Source organism: Helicoverpa armigera, chromosome 20 (assembly GCF_030705265.1).
Source record: "Helicoverpa armigera isolate CAAS_96S chromosome 20, ASM3070526v1, whole genome shotgun sequence".
NCBI classification, from domain to species: domain Eukaryota; kingdom Metazoa; phylum Arthropoda; class Insecta; order Lepidoptera; family Noctuidae; genus Helicoverpa; species Helicoverpa armigera.
The window spans coordinates 9,187,182-9,211,177 of NC_087139.1; the positions used below are offsets into that span (position 1 = coordinate 9,187,182).

Here is a 23,996-nt window from a genome sequence, read left to right on the forward strand (position 1 = left end):
ATTCTATTTGTCATCAGAACTACATACTGTTGGCAATTTTATATGATCCTTGGGAGATAGTTAAATTAATTCTTAGTTTAGTTTATTAAAAATGTCATTCTTCTTCAAAAGATAGACTTAAGACAGCATGCAGGATAAGATCAAAAATGAAACAACAAATTATCTCTTTAATTGTATATTGAAAGAAATAATCTGTACATTCTATGAAAATATTTTATCACAAAAGGACGTTTCATCGAAGGCACTAAATCGCGGCCCGGGCCGGCGGACGTTGACCCCAACACACCCGGGTAGGGTAACACTATGCCCCAACACCCGGGTGGGGTAACACACAATATCTATACATTGCAATCATACATAGTCTGCCCGCCAGCCCATACTTACACACTACAACAAATTGTCAAAAAATAAAGGAATAACAGTACTTCTTACAAATAAACGATTAAATACGTAAAAAATATCGATACAAAAACGTAAACAATTAACATGTCAAGTTTCACATTTTTTAATACTTGCAGTCTTTGATTTCGTTGTGACTACCAGCATTAAATTAACATTAATTAAATAATTATTTATATTTATTTTAATTATTACACATTTTGCTCAAACTATTTACAAATATTCGATGAAAAATATAAATATTGTAATTCGATTAGGAATGCTCTACAGAGCGAGAATAACTAGAGATACCTAACACCGTGCACATAGATTAATAGATGGCAACTGGCCGTTGATAGTAGCTTAGCGTTGCAGTTCACTTTACCGACAACGAAGGCAAGACGAATTTATCATCTAAAGCGCACAAACAGACGTACAAACTCCTTATTATAACTTGGCGTGTAAAAAAATAATATTTATAGAAGACTCATACAGTCTGTTTCTCCGCTCCCCATGACATCGTACTTATTTATATAAAAACGTACAAAACATTAACGTCTCTAAATATTTGGCGACAAAATATCTATCTTAAAATAAGTCGCCTTAACTACATTTACATACAAAGGTTAGTATCAAACATGGTTTACATTTACTTAAACTTAAGACATTAATTACAAATAATTATATCGATAAAATGTTCTGCAACACTAAGGGGATATACGAAAAACGCTATGAATTTAATTCAGGCGTTTTTCTAAATATTTAATTCTGTTAGTGAAAATAATATAATTCAAATTAAGTTATATTCAAACACGGTATCTTTGAGATCAGTCTGACTAAGACCTCGTTGCCACCGAATTTAAAGGCGTGTGCATACATAAGCCACAAATCATAGTCAAAAAAACTTAATCATAAAAAAAGATGTTCGTATATTATGCAAAATACCAAGTACTTTTTCTTCAATGGCAATAATTTAGACTTGGCGCGTCTCAGGTACGCTTTTGTAACTTGCGTAGAGTTTTTTTTCATTATTATGATAATTATTATTCATTTATCGATATAAAAGAATCTACTCGACCGGTTCACAACACTATTTTCGAGTCATAAACAAAACTACATTATAACAATACTGACAGTTAGTCAAACCAACTCCACAGACAATAAACTCTAAATAAATATAAACGCTGAATAATCTGTAAAGTTTATTTAACTAAAATAATTTATTAAATCACAATCGAATTAGCTGCTTCAGTTATTATTTATAACATCGATAAATCCATTCAACAATTTAGTTAAAACCAGTCAAGTATATCCTAATGTATCGATTCTACCAAAATCTGGCAACACTTATCGTCAAAACTTACGATTTAGAGAGGCAACATTTAATGTTAGTTATCTAATTCAATGGCAAGATTTTACCGAATGTTTACAATATCGAATTAGGACGTATTGCGAAACTGAGTATCGATAAAAAATCGATATCAGAACGACTCGTAAAAACGGTCAAATAGCCTCATTGTGCCACTTAAATAAATCGTTTTTTTTTACAATCCACATCATCGTTGTCATTATCGAAATGCACGTTTAACAATGAACATGAGTATTCAATTTTCGAGGTTAGTTACTGGTTACATAATTCACAATTTCGTTGGAAAATCATGAACTATTCGGATGACGGTCGAAGGAAACCACAAATCGAATCTAAATTAGAATAAATCACAACTGGGATCTCGTAAATACAATAACTGATTTATCTGGGAACATAATTGACTCATTGTAATCAAGGCACTATTGGCGCTAAGGCACTCATTTTCGATTCTTTCATTATTATTTACCCCCTATTTTTTAATGCACAAAATACTCCCTTAACATCATTTTGAAAACCCACATTAATACATACAATATGTACGGAAAACCCCTACATACAAATTGATATTTAGAAACCACAAACACGAGAGAAATAAGTGTGAATATCAGAGTTCTCGTTGTTCTCTTTCTCGCATATCTCGGTAAGATTTCTCGTCGAGACATTCTCACACGTCTCTATAGCCTAAACACACCAATACCTTTAAGTATCGGACAGGGTTTTCATTACATATTGTATAACTTACCATTCCACTCATTGGCTCAGTCCGAAGATCTTCAAGGCATTAAAAGCAGTGGCTAGGGCGACATCCTCAGGTTTCTGGCCGAGGAAACCGGCGATCAGTTCCACAATAGCTGGGAGGGCACAAGGCTCATTGCGTTGGAACGTGCAGTAACGATTCACGAAGTTCATCGATCTGGAAATAATATTTCGAATATTTAATTATAGTCTCTTTAATCATTACAAAAAGTCATTAGAAAAAAGTCGTGGTGGCCTAGTGGGCAAGGAACCAACCTCATAAGTATGAGGGCGAGGGTTCGATACGGGGAGTCAGAAGTCTGACACCAGTCTAACCAAGGCGGTATTGGGGTAACTGGGTTGATGAGGTCAGATAGGCAGTCGCTTCTTGTAAAAGCACTGGTACTCAGATGAATCCGGTTAGACTGGAAGCCGACCCCAACATAGTTGGAAAAAAGGCTCGGATAATGTAAGACTCCGCTCTACAAAAGATTAAAATTTATTTGTCGTTAAAATCTTCAAGCACGAATCTTGTTCACTACTTAACTGACTGAGTCAATTTTAATTGGAAAACTCAATAACTTTTTACACGTTGACGGTTTTATTGGAGTTTCGGTTTTACTACTTCAAATTAACGACGATGCATGAAAGAGTTTTAATTAATCGATATAAGAAACCAAGTCAACACTATAGATTTAATCGATTTTTTTTTTTGTTGTAATGTGTGCATTCCAAACACGATAGGTATGATCTCGCGAGTCACGAAAATAGCACGTTGCACGATTATTTAGATAAATAACATGTTATTAACATTATGTTATCTGTACCAAAGTAGAGTATATCTTATCAGCATCATATGTCCCAATAATCTAATGTCTAGCTTCGTTATCATTCGGTAGTTTTATCTAGATAACGTTTATCTGTCCGGTTTTAAAAAGGTTATCGATATTTGTTTTCCTACTACAGGTATTGAAGTAAAGTTCTGTACATAAAAATAATCTCATGTCAGAAATATGAAGGAGGTGTGGTATGGATATTTAGAGGTAGATACATAAAAGATTTTCAAGGATGGGACGTTACTCTTGACTGGACTTTAGGCACCCACTAAACTTATACCAGCCATCATCATGTCATCATCTCCCGAGCCTTTTCCCAGTTTCGTTGGGGATCGGATTCCAGTCTAACCGGTGCATCCGGTACGAGACGGTCCGCTGAGACGTATACCACCCCTTTTCTACCATAAAGACATAAAAAGAAGAGAGACCAGAGCTAGTTAGTTACTTTGCCAGATAATACCGTCTATAAATAACACATTAACAAAACTCACCTCTCAGTCAAAGAATCTTTAACATGCAGCGGCAGCTTCGAAGCCCTCATATTGGGATACATGAACGGCGAGTCTGTCTCCACCAGCAACTTATCTAAAGGCAGCAACCTCTCAGACAACAGCCTTCTGATTCCCCCATCAGACTTGTCCTTACAAATATAACCCGTTATACCCAGATAGAACCCCTTCTCGATATACTTTAGCCCTTGTTCCACGGACCCAGTGAACGAGTGAATGACAACAGCCGGCAGACGACTACCAAATTCGTCTAGAATTTTTATTAAGTCGTCCTGAGCTTCTTTTTCGTGTACGAATAGGGGCTTTCGTAGTTCGCATGCCATTTCGACCTGTAACAACATAATAAGAGATAATTAATCGTTGTTTCACTAGACCTGGAATGGGTATCGGATCTAAAAACCATCGCCTTTAAAGTCCAAATGTTTTTATTGTAAACGTCTTCATAAAGAAACTCCACGGATCTTCAGCGTCAATAAGGAAACAAATAACAAATACATGTTATTCATAAATCTGGTATTCAATGACAACATATAAACAATAACGTCAGTGTTACAGATGATTCAACTTGTTATCAACCGCAGAACCTACAGATGGAACGACTCAGCTAGTCTTATTAGTTTTATAGGGGAGAGCTTACAATACTAGAAAATTTACTTGTAGTAAAAGGAGAAGGATCTCTAAGGATATCAGCCAGCTGCGCAGGACAAAATAGTGCCCAAGCATTTGCGGAGACACAAATGCACTCATTATATTCCTTATTTTCTTCACTCTCATAACCCGACGGGACAGCAATTCGAAAGGACAGGGCTGACATTTACGTACTCTCTAACGCACCGAAGAATTTAGGGCCAAACTAGGAACTTAACAAATTATTCTACTACTAGCTCGAAGACGAATATGTCCAGGACAGAGCGAAGTGGAAGAAGAGGATATGGAAAGCAGACCCCGTCATGAAGAAGAAGATCCTACCAAGTAAAAATTGCACTCACTTTCTGCAAAGCAATGACACAAGCTAATATAGATCGAAAGCCATTAATTGCTATCGTCGATCGCGCTAAATTTACACGGACGCGTCGACAGCGTCTGGTCGTAGCTATTAATAGTTAGACATAACTTGTCCAGTTCTTTGATCTAACGAAGCTTCCGTCGTGGGTAATATATTTTACTAGTGTTTTGGGAAGAAGTTTAATTTTTAATTGATTATTCTAAGGATTGGTTTTATTATGAACTATTTCGCTCGCGAGTTCGGTTATATCGCGTTTCCAAGAGAATTCTTCAAAAGTCCGGGATAAATATTCTATGTTCTTTCTCAAGGTCAACTCTATCTCTGTACCAAATTTTAATACAATCAGTTCAGTGGTTTAGACGTGAAAGCGTAACAGACAGACAGACAGAGGTACTTTCGCATTTACAATTAGTAGGGATTCGTTGTTTTGAATTTATTATGTTTTAACTGAGAACATAATGTCCTAATCAAAGATTCATCCCGTTGTTTTAGTAAAATCCCGTGAAAACTAGTTCAAGTAGCAGGATAAAATATAGCCTCCATATGTCACCTGAAGATAGTCATTTTCAAATCGGTTTAGTAGCCTCAGACAGAGCACAAATAAACATAGAAAATAATCCTGCATAATATTAGTACGAAGCATAATTGTCTAGTATAGATAAACACATAGTCTAAATATATAAAACTCAAAGGTGACTGACTGACTGACTGACATAGTGATCTATCAACGCACAGCTGAAACCACTGGACGGATCGGGCTGAAATTTGGCATGCAGGTAGATGTTATGACGTAGGCATCCGCTAAGAAAGGATTTTGATAAATTCTACCCCCAAGGGGATAAAATAGGGGATGAAAGTTTGTATGAAACTTTGTCAATTTTAAACAGATCGGACTGAGACTTTGCATGCATAAAGCTACTATGGCGAAGGCAACCCTTAAGAAAGGATTTTGATAAATTCCATCCCTAAGGGGATAAAATTAAATTCTAAACAGAGCAATGAATACATGTGCCGACGAGGATTGGGACGACTATAAGGCGGCCAAATCAAGGTACAAGAAATGCATCAGATTCCGAAGTACCAGGGGATGGCGCAAGTTCTGTGGTAACATCGAGTCCTGTCAACAAGCAAACAGGGTAAGGAAAATCCTAGCACAACAAAACACACCTGGTCTGGGCACTCTCCGAAAACCAGACAACACACATACCACATCGCCGGAAGAAACGAAGCGCGTCCTAATTGAGACCCACTTCCCAGGATGCGTTTTCACGCAAAATGTAGAATGGCATGAGGTAACACAAACACCAACTGAAGAAGATTGGTCATACGCACAAAAAATCGTCACAATGGAAAAACTCCATTGGGCAATTCAAAGCTTCCACCCATACAAAGCAGCAGGTCCGGACGGAATCTTCCCAGCGCTCCTGCAATGGGGAGGACCATACATCTCATATAGACTATTAAGACTAATGAGAGCATGCCTGGCTTTTCGATATGTCCCCAAAAAATGGAGGGAGGTCAAAGTAGTCTTTATCCCAAAGCCAGGTAAAGGAGACTACACAAGCGCAAAATCTTACAGACCAATCAGCCTGACATCCTTTGCTCTAAAAACCCTGGAAAGGTTATGTGAGCGAGAGCTGAGGGACGGTGCGCTAAGAAACAACCCCCTGCATCCGAATCAGCACGCATATAGCTCGGGGAAATCAACAGAATCAGCGCTTCATCTGGTAGTAAGCCGGATAGAGGAGGCAATAGAACAAAAAGGCATCTGCCTTGGCACCTTTATAGACATTGAGGGAGCCTTTGATAAAACAAACTTCGTTAGCATAACAACGAGTTTACTCAGACACAGAGCTAACCCGATGCTAACTGATTGGATCACAAACATGCTCAGCAAACGCGTGGTACGCTTTGAAGATGATGACAAATCAGCACTAATAGCCAGAGGATGTCCACAGGGAGGGGTACTGTCCCCGCTCCTGTGGAATCTAGTGATTAATGATCTCATCACAAAACTAAACGCAAACCACGACTACACAATAGGTTATGCGGATGACCTTGCCATCCTCATCTCAGGCAAGGTAACTGACACTATCTGCAACCTTACTCAACAGGCCCTACGAATCGTAGAACAGTGGTGCAGGGAATTTGACCTTTCAGTAAACCCCACCAAGACTGAGTTAGTCATGTTCACAAACAAACGAACGTTGGGACCGTACAAACTACCTAAACTCTTCAATACAGAACTCAAACTATCCAACGAAGTCAAATACCTTGGCGTCACTCTGGACAGTAAGCTGAAATGGAGTAATCATATAGACAATAAAGTAAACAGAGCCAGCATTACCTTTTGGCAATGTAAGAAAATGATAGGGAAGAAATGGGGCTTATCCCTAAGATAATACTATGGCTATACAAAACAGTGATCCGCCCCATGATCACTTACGGCGCCTTAGTCTGGTGGCCCAAAACCGACCAAACTACAGTCGCAAATAAACTGGCGCGAGTCCAAAGACAAGCCTGCATGGCAGCCACAGGTGGCATGAGGACAACACCAACGGCAGCGTTGGAAGCCATGCTAGGTCTGCCGCCGCTGAACCTCTTTGCACAGCAAGAAGCAGCAATGACGGCTCTAAGACTCAAAACCCTTAATCTCTGGAGCAAGTTGCCTACAAAACACACAACTATACTAAACAATCTTTATGCAGACTTTCCCATTATGCAGGCTATAAACGACCGCATACCCAAAGTCTTTATATTCGATAAGAAATACAGGATCCAACTTTTGAGGATCATCGTTACGAGGGACATAATCCCAAAGAACTAAGAATTTTCACCGACGGATCCAAAACAAGCACCGGCACAGGTTCAGGCCTCTTCTCAGAAGACCTAAACATACACATATTCACACCCCTAGGAGTACATAATACAGTATTCCAAGCTGAATGTATAGGCATCTCCCTAGCGGCCGAAGCAGTCATAAAGCGGGAAGTAACCGGTCACTCTATCCGAATACTCTCAGATAGCATGGCAGTAATACAGGCCCTAAGCAAACACTGCGCAAACTCCGGCCTTATACACGAGTGCCACCAACGGTTAAACAAGGTAGGCAGTTTAAATAACATAACCATTCAATGGATAAAAGGACACAGTGGCTCCCGAGGCAACGATGCAGCGGATGAGCTGGCGAGAAGGGGATCAGACCAAACAGCAGTAGGACCAGAACCCATACTGCCACTCCCTTCGGCCACCTACGAACACTGGTAAGACAGCGTACTAGGCACAAACACAACCACCTCTGGACTAACCACAGCGCGTGCAGGCAGGCGAAGATGGCCCTCCCGACCATCAACGATCGCCTCACTAAACAGCTGATGGGCCTATCAAAGCAGAATTTACGTAAGTTTACGGCAGTTCTAACTGGACACGGCTCCTTCAATAAACACCTCTATGTTATAGGAGTTACAGACAGTCCCTTATGCAGAGCCTGCATGGGGGAAGAAGAAACAGCGGCACACGTGCTACTAGACTGCCCTGAAACCGCCATATACAGGGCTAAGTACTTCGGTAACCCAGGTACTATCCAAGAGATAGTCAGCAAAATTAAACCTCTGCTGGCTTTTCTCGAGGAGTTGGGGTGGATCGAGTGAATAAACACCCATTATCACCCTCACACGCAAAATACGCGCTTTGTCGTGGAGTTGCGGAAACCAGCCCGAGTAATCTAATCTAATCTAAAAGGGGATAAAATAGGGGATGAAAGTTTGTATACATCTTCTTAGATTTTATGAAGAAGTCCTGATGACGAATCAGAATTTTATGATGACGTTCGCTTAAATACGATTTTGATTAATTCAACCCCCATTCAACCCCCACGGGTGATAAAATAAGGGATGATGAAGGATGTAAAATGTATTAGTTTGAACCTATCAGTACGTAATGGAACGAACAAAATAATGTTTAGTTCTAAATGTTGAGAAGTTCTGCCTACCGCTATTAGATGGCGCTGTGCATTTTCGTCTCATTTCTGAATCGCGGTGTTAAGATTCTCCGCCAGTTAATTACCTTCGAACTGAACTGTAGGTAATCTATTTGTTTGGTTGCTGCAAAGAAGTTTTGTAGGCCCTAATTTTTTACACACGCTAAACAAAAGTAAAGCCGCAAAAACCATACCTAATTAATAATAATACTTCTTAACGCGAGCGAAGCCGCGGGCAAAAGCTAGTCCTACTACATTTGTGATGACAAATACAGGTATCTAGGTCTACGTAGGCCCGTTTAGCATTACTTTATGTACACGCTACCCGTCTTTAAAGCACCTACATATTAACATACGTACATATCTGAACAACTTGTAAATAATGCTATCTATGTTATCATTACAAAACATTGTTATGACGACACGTGTAGGTACAGAATATAATTCAATATAAACACTTTCAATTTTCTCAGAACTATTATCGTACATGACTCTAGTGAGTGTATGAATGACTTGTATCGTTTGCCAAGCGATCAATAAACGTCCGAGTATTGGGTCAATAAACTGTGTTAATAAAATATTAATTCAGGTGTTATTGTAGCTTGCTTGGTGAGGTGAAATGTCGTAAAGATATCTTCGAATTGTACTGAACAATACAGTTAAATTTTCAGTAAACAAAATTGCTATTGGTAGTGGTAATGGAAGTTAAAATTTTGGAATAATGACAAAATTCTTTCATCTTAGGCTTTGTATAGAGTATAGGGCATAGGGCAATGGTCACTTTGATGGTTTTTATCAACAAAACCATGCAAAGGATATGTTAAGCATAGAGAAAGAAACAGTACAATAGGTATTTTATCCGCATGCAAGAGAATTACTAAATGGTGCAATTGACAATGCTGATTAGCTGACATTAAAACAATTATCAGTATGACTAATTTTTATCAATGAATGTTCTAGCAGTTCAAGTAAATGGGCAAATTAAAGTGAAATTATGATGTAATTTTTCCTCAAAAACTTCACTGAATAAACAAGTATCCCAATACATCTATACTAAATATTATAAAGCTGAAGAGTTTGTTTGTTTGAACGCGCAAAGCTCAGTAACTACTGGTCCGATTTGAACAATTCTTTCGGTGTTAGATAGCCCATTTATCGATCCGTAATATTTTTATCCGGGTTCGTGCAGAGGTTCCCACGAGATGCGGGTGAAACCGCTGGCAGAAGCCAGTATATCATAACTATCTCAAGTATGACACATAGTGAATCGATAAGGAAAATCAATAAGGACCTCTAAAATTATTCAAGGTGACTTCATTTAACTATCTGACTGAAATTCCGTCCAAGGCCTGCATATCATCACTTAATTACACTTTAAAGAAAATTAACAGAAGTACAAGATGAGGTCATCGGATGTCGAAATACTAGGTATATAATTATAAGGAATTTATTCATTTACTAAACACTTGTTTATTTAAGGATTCTTGCACCTGGGATGTTGCATATACATGAATATGTACATTATGTCAATAAATTAATAAATATTAAAAACTAGCTTTTGCCCGCGGCTTCGCTCCCGTCAACTGACTTCTCTACTTTACCCTATTTTTTTAACCCCCGACGCAAAAACGACGGGGTGTTATAAGTTTGACGTGTCTGTGTGTGTGTGTGTGTGTGTGTGTGTGTGTATGTGGCATCGTAGCTCCCAAACGGATGATCCGATTGTAATGCGGTTTTTTTTGTTTAAAAGGTATGTCAGTCGGGAGTGTTCTTAGCTATGTTTGGTGGAAATCGGTTCAGGTCTTCAAGGTCATCAGCTCGTTTGCTAGATGTGATAGGAATGTTACACGCTCAGTTTACTTGCAAGTATGTGTATATGTGGGATCTGAAATTTGAAACACTAATGTCTTTTGGAACCACTGAGCTGGTCTGCTGTTAGAGCACGAAGGTAGGAGACGTAACCCTGAACTGCCTTTTAGTAAACCCATCGAGTTTGGGCTCGTTGAATTTGTCTTGACAAGTTCTCTTCATGTTTCTGATTGACGACAACCTGATGCTGGAAATGGGATGTGATGGATGAAACCCTGGAATGCCGGAATGAAACGGATAAACCGATTTATATTTTTGCTGAAAATCTAGAATGTCCAAAGGTTAATCTTTATTGTTTCTCAATCTGTGCAATTCTCTCAGAGCCAGTTTGTCATGAGGATTGTTAAACAGCTTCCTTTGGCCGAGATCGCATATAGCGACCCCATCTTAAGATAAAATAAATTAAATGAAAGAAGGAAAAATTAAGGAGCTCCTTTAAAAAGCATGAAATAAAATTAAATTATAAATTTAAAAAAACCCCCGACCCAAAAAAAGTACGCAATAATTATGACAAAAGGTTAAAAACGCTAAACTCTATAAAAAGCAAAAAATAACTTTTAACACTACGTAAACTAAATTTTGACGTGTCGGGGGACCGCTTTTTACCTTCATAAATACTTACATAAATCAAATGATACCTACCTAATTACAACATTCGTTTAAAAAAAACACGTATCTAAAGTAATGAATTAGAGCGGTCCCCCTACACGACAAAATTTAGTTTACGTAGTGTTAAAAGTTATTTTTTGCTTTTTATAGTTTCATAAGAACCTTCTCCTGACAATAACAAACACAACAAAAAAAGAATTAGCCAAATTGGTCCAGGCGTTGTTGAGTTATGCGCTTACCAACACATTTTGCGATTCATTTTTATATTATAAGATTAATACATGTAAGTATGTATTGATTTCAACTTTGCTATTTTTATTTATTTACAAAAGATAAAGATCTGATAATGTTGTAAATTGTAAGATATTAATAAATAAATTATTTAACCTTTATTATCTTTTAGGAAATAATTATGCAACACCTGCTAAAATATTTTTTGTTTATTTGTCTGTTTGCTGAATACAGAAGCTCCAACACTACTGAATCGATTTGAAAAATTTACTGTTGGGAAGGTACGCTATATTTTATCCTACTATGTTACATTAAAAACAATATACTACCAAGTTACATTATATAGGTTTCAAAAAACATTTTTATTCTTGCGTCTGCGATCCTTATTAGCGATCTAAAACAGGTCATGACTGCATACCTGAGTCAGCTGTAGCGCGTTGCAAAACGGGACCAACACTCAAATTAGATCATGTCAATGTACAGGCGAATACGAGTGCTCGAGTTTTGTGTTAGAGGTCAATAACAAGGTCGGATATTGAGGAAGTTTAAAATAAACTGTAAGTGGATTGAGGGATTGTTTGTAAGCTACCGCGGCTATGGTACAAAGGGCTCTAGAAAGAACAAAGACGGGCCACTGAAAGTCTAACAGGGTTCATGTGATGATTTCTCACTATCAGTATAAGAGTTACCACAGATTTGGACAAAGATCAATACAAATTTAAATGACAGATTAAAAACTGTCAGAATTGCAGCAGGATAGTTTGAAAGTTACGAAACGACTAACTCTCGGTGTTTTTCTTATCAGTAGTTATGTAACTAAGAATTTCCAGCGTACCTGCGATTACAGCAAAATCATCTTTACGTTACAAAACAAGCAGGTAAGAACAGGGGTAAGAAAGCTCTAACAGATCAGCAATCCGTATTATCGTCTCAAAACGTTAAATATGAATGGAACTCTTACAAAATCAAAACTAGCGATACAATGACCATTTCCAAAACAAACAACACTACTGAAAGTCCCCTCTGCTGTAACAAAGCGGTGCGTAGGCGCATGCACTGAACAAATTTAACTCGAGCGGATCAATGCCGACGATGATACGCTTCAAGTGTTCGCGACTAAGAGTGTTAGCAACTGGATACGACATTGTCATGGCTTTTACTCTGCCTGTCAAAGGTATGCAGTAAAACTCTAGAGTAAGTTTTTCAAATAGATATCTATTAGAGGCATTCCGAAACGTCAAGATAGTTGATTACCCCTAAAGGACGTGTCTTCTGGAAATTAATTAACATAGACCCAGTTTTTAGCATTATGATACGCTTACATTCGTTTTCATACAGTATAAAGCGCACGTTGAGGTATGTGTTAAGTTTAAGCTTGTGTTTTTCAGCTCTGTCGTATGTATGGTGTAACAATATGATCAAACATGCAGAAACGAGCTACCACTATTTCTTGTATTGCCTCCCCCACGCGCAAATTGGCAAACTAATTCGCTTAGAGCTTTCTGCTCAAGAAGCGGTTCCCGTTGATTAAACGCTCATAGCTTCATGTAATCGTCACGGTGAATATTATCGTGTGTGTAATGCTATACTGTGGGTTTTCAACACCAGTGTTCAACACGAGTTGATGGGTGCTCTCAATTATGTTTTAATGGGTGCAATTAGTATTACATAGTTTGTTGTGTTGATGTATTAGCAGGAGCAACGAAGATCATTAGGATATCTCGCTAGCATTCTTATAATAAGGGGAAATAATAAAACCGAACTTGGCTAGTATCGTTATTATCATCCTTCTGCCCTTATCCCATCGCCATCCCCTTATCCCCATTTTATTGGGCATCGGAGCAGCATATCTTGTACCATACCATCTATTCCAAGTTTTTTACCATACTCTGCTATGTATAATGTAATTTTAATTTTTTGAATTTTGTATAATGTAACTAATTTTATCGTATTAGGCTAAGTGCCTGTAAATATTAAATTAGCTGTGTTTTGATATAAATAAATAAATGTAATGTTGGTTAGAAGAAGTGGCCCGACTTTCAAGAAACCGATGTTTGAGTCGCATAATCTTATTAGAAAACCAAGTTAAGGACAGAGAAATTCAGCTAAGATCACGCACTCAAACTGAACAGCCTGTAGAATCCTGAACTTTACTCAAAAACCGACAACACTAGGCAATTTGACTGAGTTAGAAATAGTATTTCAAAGAGATCATAAAATTCAATACCGCACATAAAATAATATGAACGTTGCAGCGAGTTTGGTATTATTTAGGCGTTACATAAAGCGTTTGGCTAACTTTCATTATTAGCCTAACAATAAGTTACGTTCTTACTTAGTTGAGGTCAACATACTTTAAATATCTTTAGACCAATATGGTAACGAAATATCATTTACGAATTGCTTTTGCGAAGTAAGCAATAAGCTACCAAAATGAAGATAGGTGTGTATCGATCGATATCAAAGATCAATATCATAGGATAAATAAATGATTACGACGAATTGAGAAAATCCTCTTTTTTGAGAAGTCGGTTAATAAAGAGTAAAATAAAAAGAGTTAGGTACACATTCACTAGCTGTAAAAGGTTTTCAGTTATATTAAATACAGACCGAACCAGACTTCATGAGATTTGAGAAAGCAAGGCAAATTATATCATTCGACCTAATTTTCAACGTTTTTTAATTAGTTATTCTACATGAAATGTTCAGTAGAATTACGTCTGAACCTAGCATCTATTAAGACCATATGAAATATAACCACTAGCTGCTACTAGCACAAAATTAAATCAGTACACAAAGAGAAACGTGACCAAACACAGTATAAAATGTAAATAGAAAGGATTTTACATTGTCGTACTGAAATACAACGGCTGGCTCTTTGCCAGAACTGCTTACAAAATATATCCGTAGTTCCGTGAAGCGGAAACAGTAATATTTAAAGAAAATAATGGGCTGAAGATGATTTAAAAAGGTTATACATCCTTTTTTGGGGGTTCAATAACACACACTATAAGGATGTATGGAAATGTTTCTCACTCTCTCACGCAAAAAGACTGGACGAGTTTTGATAATTTGCAAGTTATACATATAGTCTACATCAGAATAAAATACAGGCTACTTTATATTCGGCTGTGGAAATAAGCCCTGGAAAAAGCGAGGAAACAGTACTAGATTAATTCTTCTGTATGCTAGATAGATAGGATAGATAGGACGTTGAACATAAAGGACCATCATAGACCCTTTTTCAAGGTAGACATTTAATTTTAGGTATCGAAGGGCCGGACCCTACATTAATGTCGCGTTCCAAGTCAAGGGCATAAAAATGGGTCACGATCTCATTTACAATTTGTCTTCTATAAATAGAGTTAGAATAGTTTTGAATTTCAATTTCAAGGATAATTAAGAATTTTGGGGTATAAAATTACCATTGTTAATCCAAAACAGGATATGACCAGTTTTTCAAGTTTCACTCTATTTTTTGCAATTTTCACGTGAGATACTAGCCAACATTCTTTTCACATTGAAAATAATATCCATTATACCGTACTATACTGTGTACCTACACGCATATTGTTATTGTATGTGTAAGCCCAAGAGCGCTCAAAAGTGACGAAGTCGCCGAGTCAAAGAAAATGTACATATTCCTACACTTACAAACACAAATACGACACACCCGCTTTCGTAAAGCATAACAGTAGCTTTGTCCTCTTGTATATCAAAACATATATTACGTGTTCCAATATAAAGCACGCCTATATGAATACATTTGTTTATTGTGAAGGATCGTTTGATCACATCTCTTGGGCAGCTGATTCACTCCTATTGAATGTCTGGAGTGTTCCTATTAAAAAGATCAACAACTGTATGGACTATGGACACATGCGGGTTGACGGAGAGCATAAATTATTGGATAAATAAGGATGACTTTATTGTGATCGCTTTTATCTACAATACTAGCTTCCGCCAATGGTTTTACTTCAAAAATATGCGCGATAAGCCTGCTAGTTGTAAAAAAAAAACTGTACCGTTATAGGCAACATTAATATACACTGCCTGTGTATATAAATATACTTCTTTGTTTATAAATTCTAGATATGGACTTTCAACTTCAACATTTGGCATACATTTTATGCAAATTTATCTCTAATGGTTAGCTATTGGCATTAAATTTTATAGTTATAATGTGATAATTCATCCTGACTGCCTACGAGACTATAACTACCTATACTGATACTATAAATCTGAAGCTTGTGTGAACGCGCTAATCTCTGGAAGTAGGTATTGGACCGATTTGAAAATTCATTAGACCTGGACAAAACCGCAGGAAACAGCAACTGCAATATAAAAGCGACTTTGTACTGGAAGATCAGAATTATTTACCTTCTTTATACTTATAATAACTTCAAGATTTTAGAAAAGATATTCCTCTCATACAATTTGAACAAATAACTCATAGAGTAAGCTACAGCAATGCTCGTTGAAATGTTATTATTCAAGTTATTGCGAATGCGCACGAGTTGCGTAACATTCGACGGTGAAAAGATTTATATTACCGTAACGCACTGCTCTCAAATGGTGGTTATTTTATATGCTATGTTTAATGGTAAGAGAAAGGTCGCTGTATTGTGGTAAAGGTAATTCAAAACATAGAATTCACTTTGATCAGATTTGAAAGTCTTTTGAATCCTATAAGTACAGGTACATAAGTTTGGGCTTAGCTTACTATCATTCTTCTTTACAACACAATGCTAAAGACTAGCTTTTCATACATTAGCTTAGCAGACAGCAATATTTTCATTCATAAACCGTGGCCGTCTATTCCGCTCGGGTCTAAGGTCTAAAGTATTAAACTAAATAAGGTACAGCTTAGTATGGAAATACTTTGAATCCTGGAATATCATCGTCAAACCCACTTCTTGTCCAAACATACGTACTTTAGGAATTATAGTCTCAAATGAAATTATCTTCAATTATTGGACACAATTATAAACAGCCGTTTTCATAGGAAAATAGATCACGATAGAAAATGATATAGATCAGGCGTTCATCTAGTTGATGAAAATGATCTTTGGCGTACTAACCTGACGTTTAAACACCTCTCTCTGCACATGTGGCTCGGAGAAATCCTTGCTGTAGTTAAGGCCGCACTCGCCGACCGCCACGCACTCGGGCGCCGCTGCCGTCTCCTGGAGCTCCGCCCACATGTCTTCCTCTATCATGGACTTCGCATCGTGGGGGTGAACACCTGCACCAAGAGTCAAACGTCAAATGCCATGATCTTCTTATGCAGTGAGCTTCAGATTTTATCACCTAAAACGCCCCGGTGTCAGAGATTTCTCAAATAGGCCTGACGTTTTATGGCGTACAATTTTAAGAACGACTACTTCAGCCGACGCTGATTTTATGTGCCATCCCGGGCACGGGGGTTTATTACCGCTAACTTCTACACTTCTGGCAACTTTTGTGAAAGTTTCTAAAACCCAAAAAGCTAATTCAGCCCGTCCCGGTAAACTATTCTTGCATTCCTAGGCACTTGCCTTAAATTCACCATTTAAACTGTAGTTTAAAACCAAAACAAACAATAACTATGCATCTCAAAATCGCAGAAATAACTTCATCAAAAATCCAAGAGAGAGAGAAGTAAAATTTAAATTAATTTCAATTAGATAGTTATCCTAAATCAACCACCCATATCGTACCGTAATTCTGCACATGAATTTATAAATAAAAACACAGAAAGAAAGTTATGAAATTATAATTACACTTCATACATATAAAAACTAGGGCAATTAACAGCTCGGTACATTTAATTAATCGTTTGAATATTAAATACGTAAAATAAGGAAATAGTTAAAGGTCTTGCATAAGTTAATTCGGATTAAGATCAAGTGATGTTTCCGTTTTTAAACTAGTTAGTTAGTTTAAGTGAATTTTAACTGGTCTTGTCAATTAACTTGTTTTTTCTATGATCTCATTACAGGCATGTTAATTTCTAAAGGCCCCGAAACTACTGGACCGTCCCTACACCATCTCCAAGTTACATTGGCTATTTTATCCATGTACAAGAAGAAGTTGAGTCAGATGGGGCAAATAGCATAAACATGAATGTAACGTGAACGATTTCGAAAATAAAGAAAGATAACTTTAGAATTTGTAGCACTCATATTATAAATCAAGAAGCTTTTAACGGAGGAAGCCATTCTTTCATAGTACATGTAAATCAGTTGGTCATATTGAAGGGTAACTGTAATTCAATTAATAAATTGTATAAGGAAGAAGAAGAGTAGATTTGAACGTGCAGATTTTAACCACAGGTTTTTTTTTATGCTCTATCTGGGCGATTCTCTGTAAGCTCGTAATCGGCTGTCCGGACCGATTTTTTCAATAAATAGTTTTATTCTTATTTAAAAAATCACATTTTATGAAACTTTAACCCTGAAGCTTCACGGGCCCTTTGTTTTCATAACCATAATTACTTTAATTTTTTTTCTATACGTTTTAGAAGCTCGAAAAATACAGTCCCCTGGCTGTCCCTTTCACTGCATTCACACCTAGAAATGCGATTTCCGAAAAACTTGATGAAACTACATTCACTTGGCAGTTAATATCACAAACAAAAATAATGAAATTATATTATTTTCGTAAAACAAGCACTCATTACAACTTTATTCATTTTAATAAACTCCTGTAAACTTTGTCCTGAGAATTTTAATACAGGCCCCTGCCAAAAATTTAAATCAATATTTAAAAAAAACTATAATATTTTACAATCGTTTTATTAGTGCAACGAAATGCAATTGTTGTGAAGTTGGCAAACTTATCAAATGCGGTAACGATACGCCATTCTGTTTAGTGTTAGAGCGTCATTTGTGAGGTGAACAAGCGTTTGGGCCGCTACCACACACAGGCCCCTGGTAAATAATTGTATGTAATTTAATTACTTAAATTGTCTCTATTTATAGTTAATTGTTACATTATTTGTGCCTTAATTGATAGGTAGGTTCTTAAAAAACTATAAGACATCGGTTTCATAAATATTGTGAAATCTAACTGAAATACACAGTCCTCTGGCAACAGTCCTTTGCCAAAAAACGCAACAGGGGACTGTTTAACAAAACAGGGGACTGTGTATTCTGCGTATTGGTTTAATAGTTTTCATGAATTGTTTGTGTAAATTTATTCGCTAGTCTCTTATTAATTTAAGAATCAAACTATCATTGCATCGCATTAGTTTTTTCCTTTATGAACTTGAATTATATTACACAGGCTGATCGAACGCACGTGATATGGCTCCTAAAAAGAAGAAGCTATCCCGAGAGGAATTACTACAAAAACAGAGAGAAGCAGAGCGGCAAGAGCGACTGCCCTATCTGACCTCCACAACTCAGTTTCGTGCAACCGACTTTTTTTAACGACGCTAAAAATCATCAAATGACTCCTCCCACTGCGGGTCAGAAACGGTGAGGGAGTGTCAGACTTTTACTGACTAAAAATCCGTCGTGTTCCGTCGTAGGCCTTTAATGTACCAGGGCCGTGGTAACTCTTTCGTACAGTCCCGCAGCCCCAGCGGCCCTATGCCCTGCTGGGCCTCCCTAGGGTTGCTGACATCAACTTGAGGAGCGCGTGGAACTACGCACGCCACCGACACGGGTCTGTTGTCTAAAAAGACGCAGGAACGATGAACCATCTGAACTCATCGCCCACAGACCCACGCCTACGGTGGCCGGGAGTCGTCTCACGCAACCCGGCGCCCGTGGTGACTACCTGGTCCAGCCGGGATGAGAGATGCGAACTCGCTGTCGTTCCGCCGCCTACTTCTCGAGCATGACTGCTTCGCAGAAGGAGGCGACGGCATCCCATTCCTCTCGCCCCGGACCATGGCATGTACCAGGGCCGGACGCCCTCGACGAGGATCCGGCGGTGTCCTTCCCATGCAGGGAACTCCTGGACTGTGAGGTCCACCGTGTCCTCGAAACTGTCCGCACAGTGGTGACACCCGGGCGCCACCTCACGACCGATTCGATACTTCCTAAAACAACCTAGTCCGGTGAGGACCTGCGTCATGCGGTAAATGAGGGCGCCGTGACTCCTCCCGAGCCACTCCTCAAAGAGGTCCCCACTATGGTGGCGTGCCCTAACCCTGTATCCCTTAGTTCAAATGGTGTTAGACTTACTGGCTTCTGACTACCCGTAACGACTGCCAAGGATGTTCAATAACAGCCGAGACCTACAGTCTAACGTGCCATCCGAAACACAGTCTCTGGTGAAAGTACATACAGAAAAGTTGCATTGGTACTTGCCTGACCTCGAAGCCGCGCCCTCATAATTGACAAGTTGGTTCTTTACCCACGAGGTCCACCACGACTTTTTCGCCGGCGACGTCATTGGTAAGCAGTTGAAAGAAATGGGTTATCAAACCAAACGCTCAAAATGGCGAAACACGTCTTTGTATAGTTCACAGCCACATAGACATGAAGCTCAGCGCTCTTCATACTGCTAACATATTAACTTACAACAATCACCAGGAGTTGCTGGAAGACCTATGTTGCGACGTATCTAGATCTATGTCGTGTCATGCTTGCGGTAATAAAAACCCGAAATATATGGCTTTTGATCATAGAAAAGTCATAAAATGTGGGTTTCTGTTCACATTCAAAACAGTCCCCTGATGCCTCAAACAGTCCCCTGTCATGATTTTTTGGAAAATCGCTAATAACTCGGAAAATAGGTACAAATTCAGTGGGCCTCCTTGTCTAACTAAATAAATAGTTAATTTTCTTTGGCATAGGACTAGGTTTTTTGTCAAATTTAAAAAAAAATTGCCTGGACAGAAATTGTATGGAGCTGAACGAGCTTACAGAGAATCGCCCATCTACCTACATATATAATGGACAAATGGGGCTTCTCTGTGCTGGCCATTGGGCCCCAACACCTACACTGCGAAAGACCCACATACTGCCACTGACAACGCCGTGTGCATGGCGAAATATTGGGCCTCCATAAGCTTTATTTGTTTGCCATCGACACACTAAGAAGAACTGGCAAAATCAGGAATCTTATACCTGGTGCTATGATAAAATTTACGAAGAACAACTATTTCTTAGACAAACTCATCATTAATCATACCTACTTGGAAAACACATTTACAACTACAAGATCAACAGACATTGGACCATAATTACATATCTGAAGCAACAATTAATGAATGAACACTCCATAAATAAATAATTAATTGCTAGAGGTAATTAGGTGTCAATGATCATTATCTCATTATCACGACATGTAATGACAGATAAGACATATTGTAGGAACTTGATACTTAAACATAAATATGCTGATTTATTTTCGTGACATTTTTGAAGATCACGGAACTAGAATTTTGATGAAACTTGGCTGAAATATCCTATTATTAATATTGTAAACGTAACAGTTTGTATCGATGGATAATTGATCCCAAAACGTTTCACGCAAAAACGACTGGATTTATTTTGATGCAGCTTACATATCAACATAACATATAGACTACTTACCGGGGTAGGGGAGTACTTTCTTCAGGAAGTGAGTGAAACCACCGGCAGAAAGCTAGTATCATACATCAGAGTAATATACAGGCTAATTTATAACCAGGTGAGTAATTCATCAGAAAGCAGGTAAAACCGCAGGCACTGGTTAGATATCAAGTAAAAAAACTCACCAGCTGTGGAATAAATGGTGCTGGGATAGAGGCGAGTCAGTCTTAGGGCTTCCTTACTGTTCCGTACTGATGTGCCTGTCACCATGATCTTCTGGACACCTGCATCAATAACTCATATTAAATACAAGTTCAATAAGACACAAGAAAGAAATAAAACATCTAACTAAAACAAATATTTCATGCAGGATTAAAAATTCTTTTGTAAACAGTTGATTCCCAATATACAGTATCAAATATTTTTATCATTGAGTTTATCTATCATATCAATGTAGTTTAATCATATTAATGCATCATTATATATATATTAGGCAGTCGCTTCTTGTAAAGCACTGGTACTCAGCTGAATCCGGTTAGACTGGAAGCCGACCCCAACGTGATTGGGAAAAGGCTCGGAGGATGATGATAAAAAAGCGGCTATCAAAAACATCAACCAAGAATGCATGTTTTGCTAATAAAGTTTCAAGACTGATTCAGAAGAAACATGAACACAGTAAACAGGATAATTAGTTAGTTAGTTAGTTACAGCCTATTTATCGTCCCACTGCTGGGCACAGGCCTCCTCTCACACGGAGAAGGATTGAGCATTAATCACCACGCTTGCTCAATGCGGGTTGGTGATTTCAGACTATATAGTCCAGGTTTCCTCAAGATGTTTTCCTTCACCTTTTTATCAGCCATTGGTGTCTAAGATATACTTAGAAAGTACATACAAACTTAGAAAAGTTGCATTGGTACTTGCCTGACCTGGATTCGAACCCGCGCCCTCATACTCGAGAGGTTGGTTCTTTGCCCACTAGGCCACCACGACTTTTTTACTACAGGATACACACACAGGATAATTAGCAAACACAAATTACTACGAAAGACAGACACCTCATCAGAATAACACAAACAAATTAGTGCATTAATGGCCATTCCCAATATTCCATCTGTTTATGCTTACTAGCAATATATAGCTATGTACATTTATATCACCCTTAAGAGCTAAAAGTTCTAAAACTATAAATAGCTTGTAAATAAATAGGATTCAAAACTATCAAACACAATGTTTTGATTTTTAGAGTATACATGGGATTAAATATATTCTAATAAGAATCTTATAAAAACAATGTATTAAATAATGTGGTGAATAAAAGCTTATTTAAAAGGAGTTTCTACTACTAATAATATTTCATTGTACAATAAAACTATTCTTGGCCAAACTTCATAGAGGGCAACAGCATGCTGGCCACGCATTAGTCACCATTTATTTTTAAAAACAACAAAATTTCCTATGAAACAGTCAAACAGACCACATGTTACATAGAAATACTGAAAAGTCGTTATTACTAGAAACTCTTACATAGTAATTACTACTTTCTTCACTGAAAATAAAGTGCTAGATCATATTTCACTGCACACATAAAAATGCATAACATTCCAGTCTTAAAAAAATATGTAGCATGACAATAACCCAGTAACTCGCGAGGTATTCAATGTGCAATCATTCTAAATGAATAAATTACATTTAACACGAGTGTCGGCATTGTAACACCGAATCATTGTATACACGCAATCACATACGGTTTTTTTCTTTATTTTTTTAACTCACCTGCATCTTTTGCCCTTTGTACCACCGAATCGAGATCACGGCCGTATTTCTTGTTCGTCAAGTTCGCGCCAATGTCGATTACAATAAGATTCTCGTAACATCCCTTAAGTTCTTCAGATATTTGGGTTTCTTCGGACGTCATCCTTGGTTTTGTGTGAAGCTTACTAAACGGTGTTTACCTAAAAATTTACGATGATATCAGAACTTCTTCGCAAGAAATATGTTACGCGGACGCCGGAGGTGTACTTACAAATTGTTTCAAACACTCCTGCTAAATAAGCTTCTGTTAATTTAATGACTAGTCGAACGGTTCACCCTTTTCACTGAGCTGCCACCATGTTTTTGAGGCACGTTTTTCTTTTTACGTGCAAGTTGTCAAATATTTAAGTGACAATTACTGTCACTGAGTTGTGTTGTGATTGGCTAGGTAAGTCTGTTCAGTCTTTTGATTGGCCATCAAATAAGATAAAAAAGTGAGGGAAACGAACGCAATTTGCGTTTTATTTTTTTGGAACTACAGAGTAATGCTGTAAATGACAACAATAAAATGATTGGTTGATTGCAAAAAAAGGTATAAGCACGGTCATGTGGAGTCAAATATTCTGTCGTACTTCCTATGAATTTGTTTGCGTACTTACGCCACAAAACGATATTGTTACTTCAGACATATTTTAGTTATTGTCAGGTGTTGTAACAAAACGTAAAATAACGTTTGGAAATATGTGACATAAAAGAATTGGATTATTTGATTTCTTTCCACTCAGAATATAGATAAATAATGTTATTTACATAAATCTTACTGAAATAACTAACCATTGAAATTAATATGTGAGTCGCTTAATTGTTCTCTTGACCTTCTGACTTCTTATTTGCATAATAGAATTCAGAAGGTAGATGTCAACGGTAAGAGGTCTTCTGGATCTACGGTCACCATGGGGGTTCCGCAGGGTTCAATTCTAGGCCCTTTTTTGTTCCTTATTTATATTAATGACCTTCCTTATCACATAAGGGACAATCACAAGATTGTGTTGTTTGCTGATGATACTTCACTCGTTTTTAAAATCAAGCGCCAACTCGACAATTTTGACGAAGTTAACAATGCACTCTCAAAGGTTGTTCATTGGTTTAATGTCAATAATCTTCTTTTAAATGAGTCTAAAACGAAGTTAATTAAATTCTCAACGCCCAAC

General features: G+C 37.7%; 1 protein-coding gene across 1 annotated transcript; it reads right to left on the reverse strand.

Moving 5' to 3' along the window:
* Nucleotides 1-159: 159 nt before the first annotated feature.
* On the reverse strand, nt 160-23,213 carry LOC110382797 (3'-5' ssDNA/RNA exonuclease TatD). The gene is made up of 6 exons (XM_021343489.3): nt 23,057-23,213; nt 22,807-22,985; nt 21,216-21,314; nt 16,603-16,766; nt 3,810-4,156; nt 160-2,660 (listed from the first exon to the last, which is right to left on the reverse strand). Exons 2-6 carry the CDS (start codon nt 22,946-22,948, stop codon nt 2,498-2,500), a joined length of 915 nt encoding a protein of 304 aa, XP_021199164.1. The 5' UTR covers nt 22,949-22,985; nt 23,057-23,213; the 3' UTR covers nt 160-2,497.
* Between the last annotated feature and the right edge of the window lie 783 nt (nt 23,214-23,996).

Coding starts and splice junctions, on each gene's coding strand:
- LOC110382797 (XM_021343489.3), bottom strand. CDS start 22,948: ATGACGTCCGAAGAAACCCAAATATCTGAAGAACTTAAGGGATGTTAC. Junction 21,315..22,806: donor ACAAAGGGCAAAAGATGCAG/GTGAGTTAAAAA, acceptor TTATTGATGCAG/GTGTCCAGAAGATCATGGTG. Junction 16,767..21,215: donor CACCATTTATTCCACAGCTG/GTGAGTTTTTTT, acceptor CTCTTGGTGCAG/GTGTTCACCCCCACGATGCG.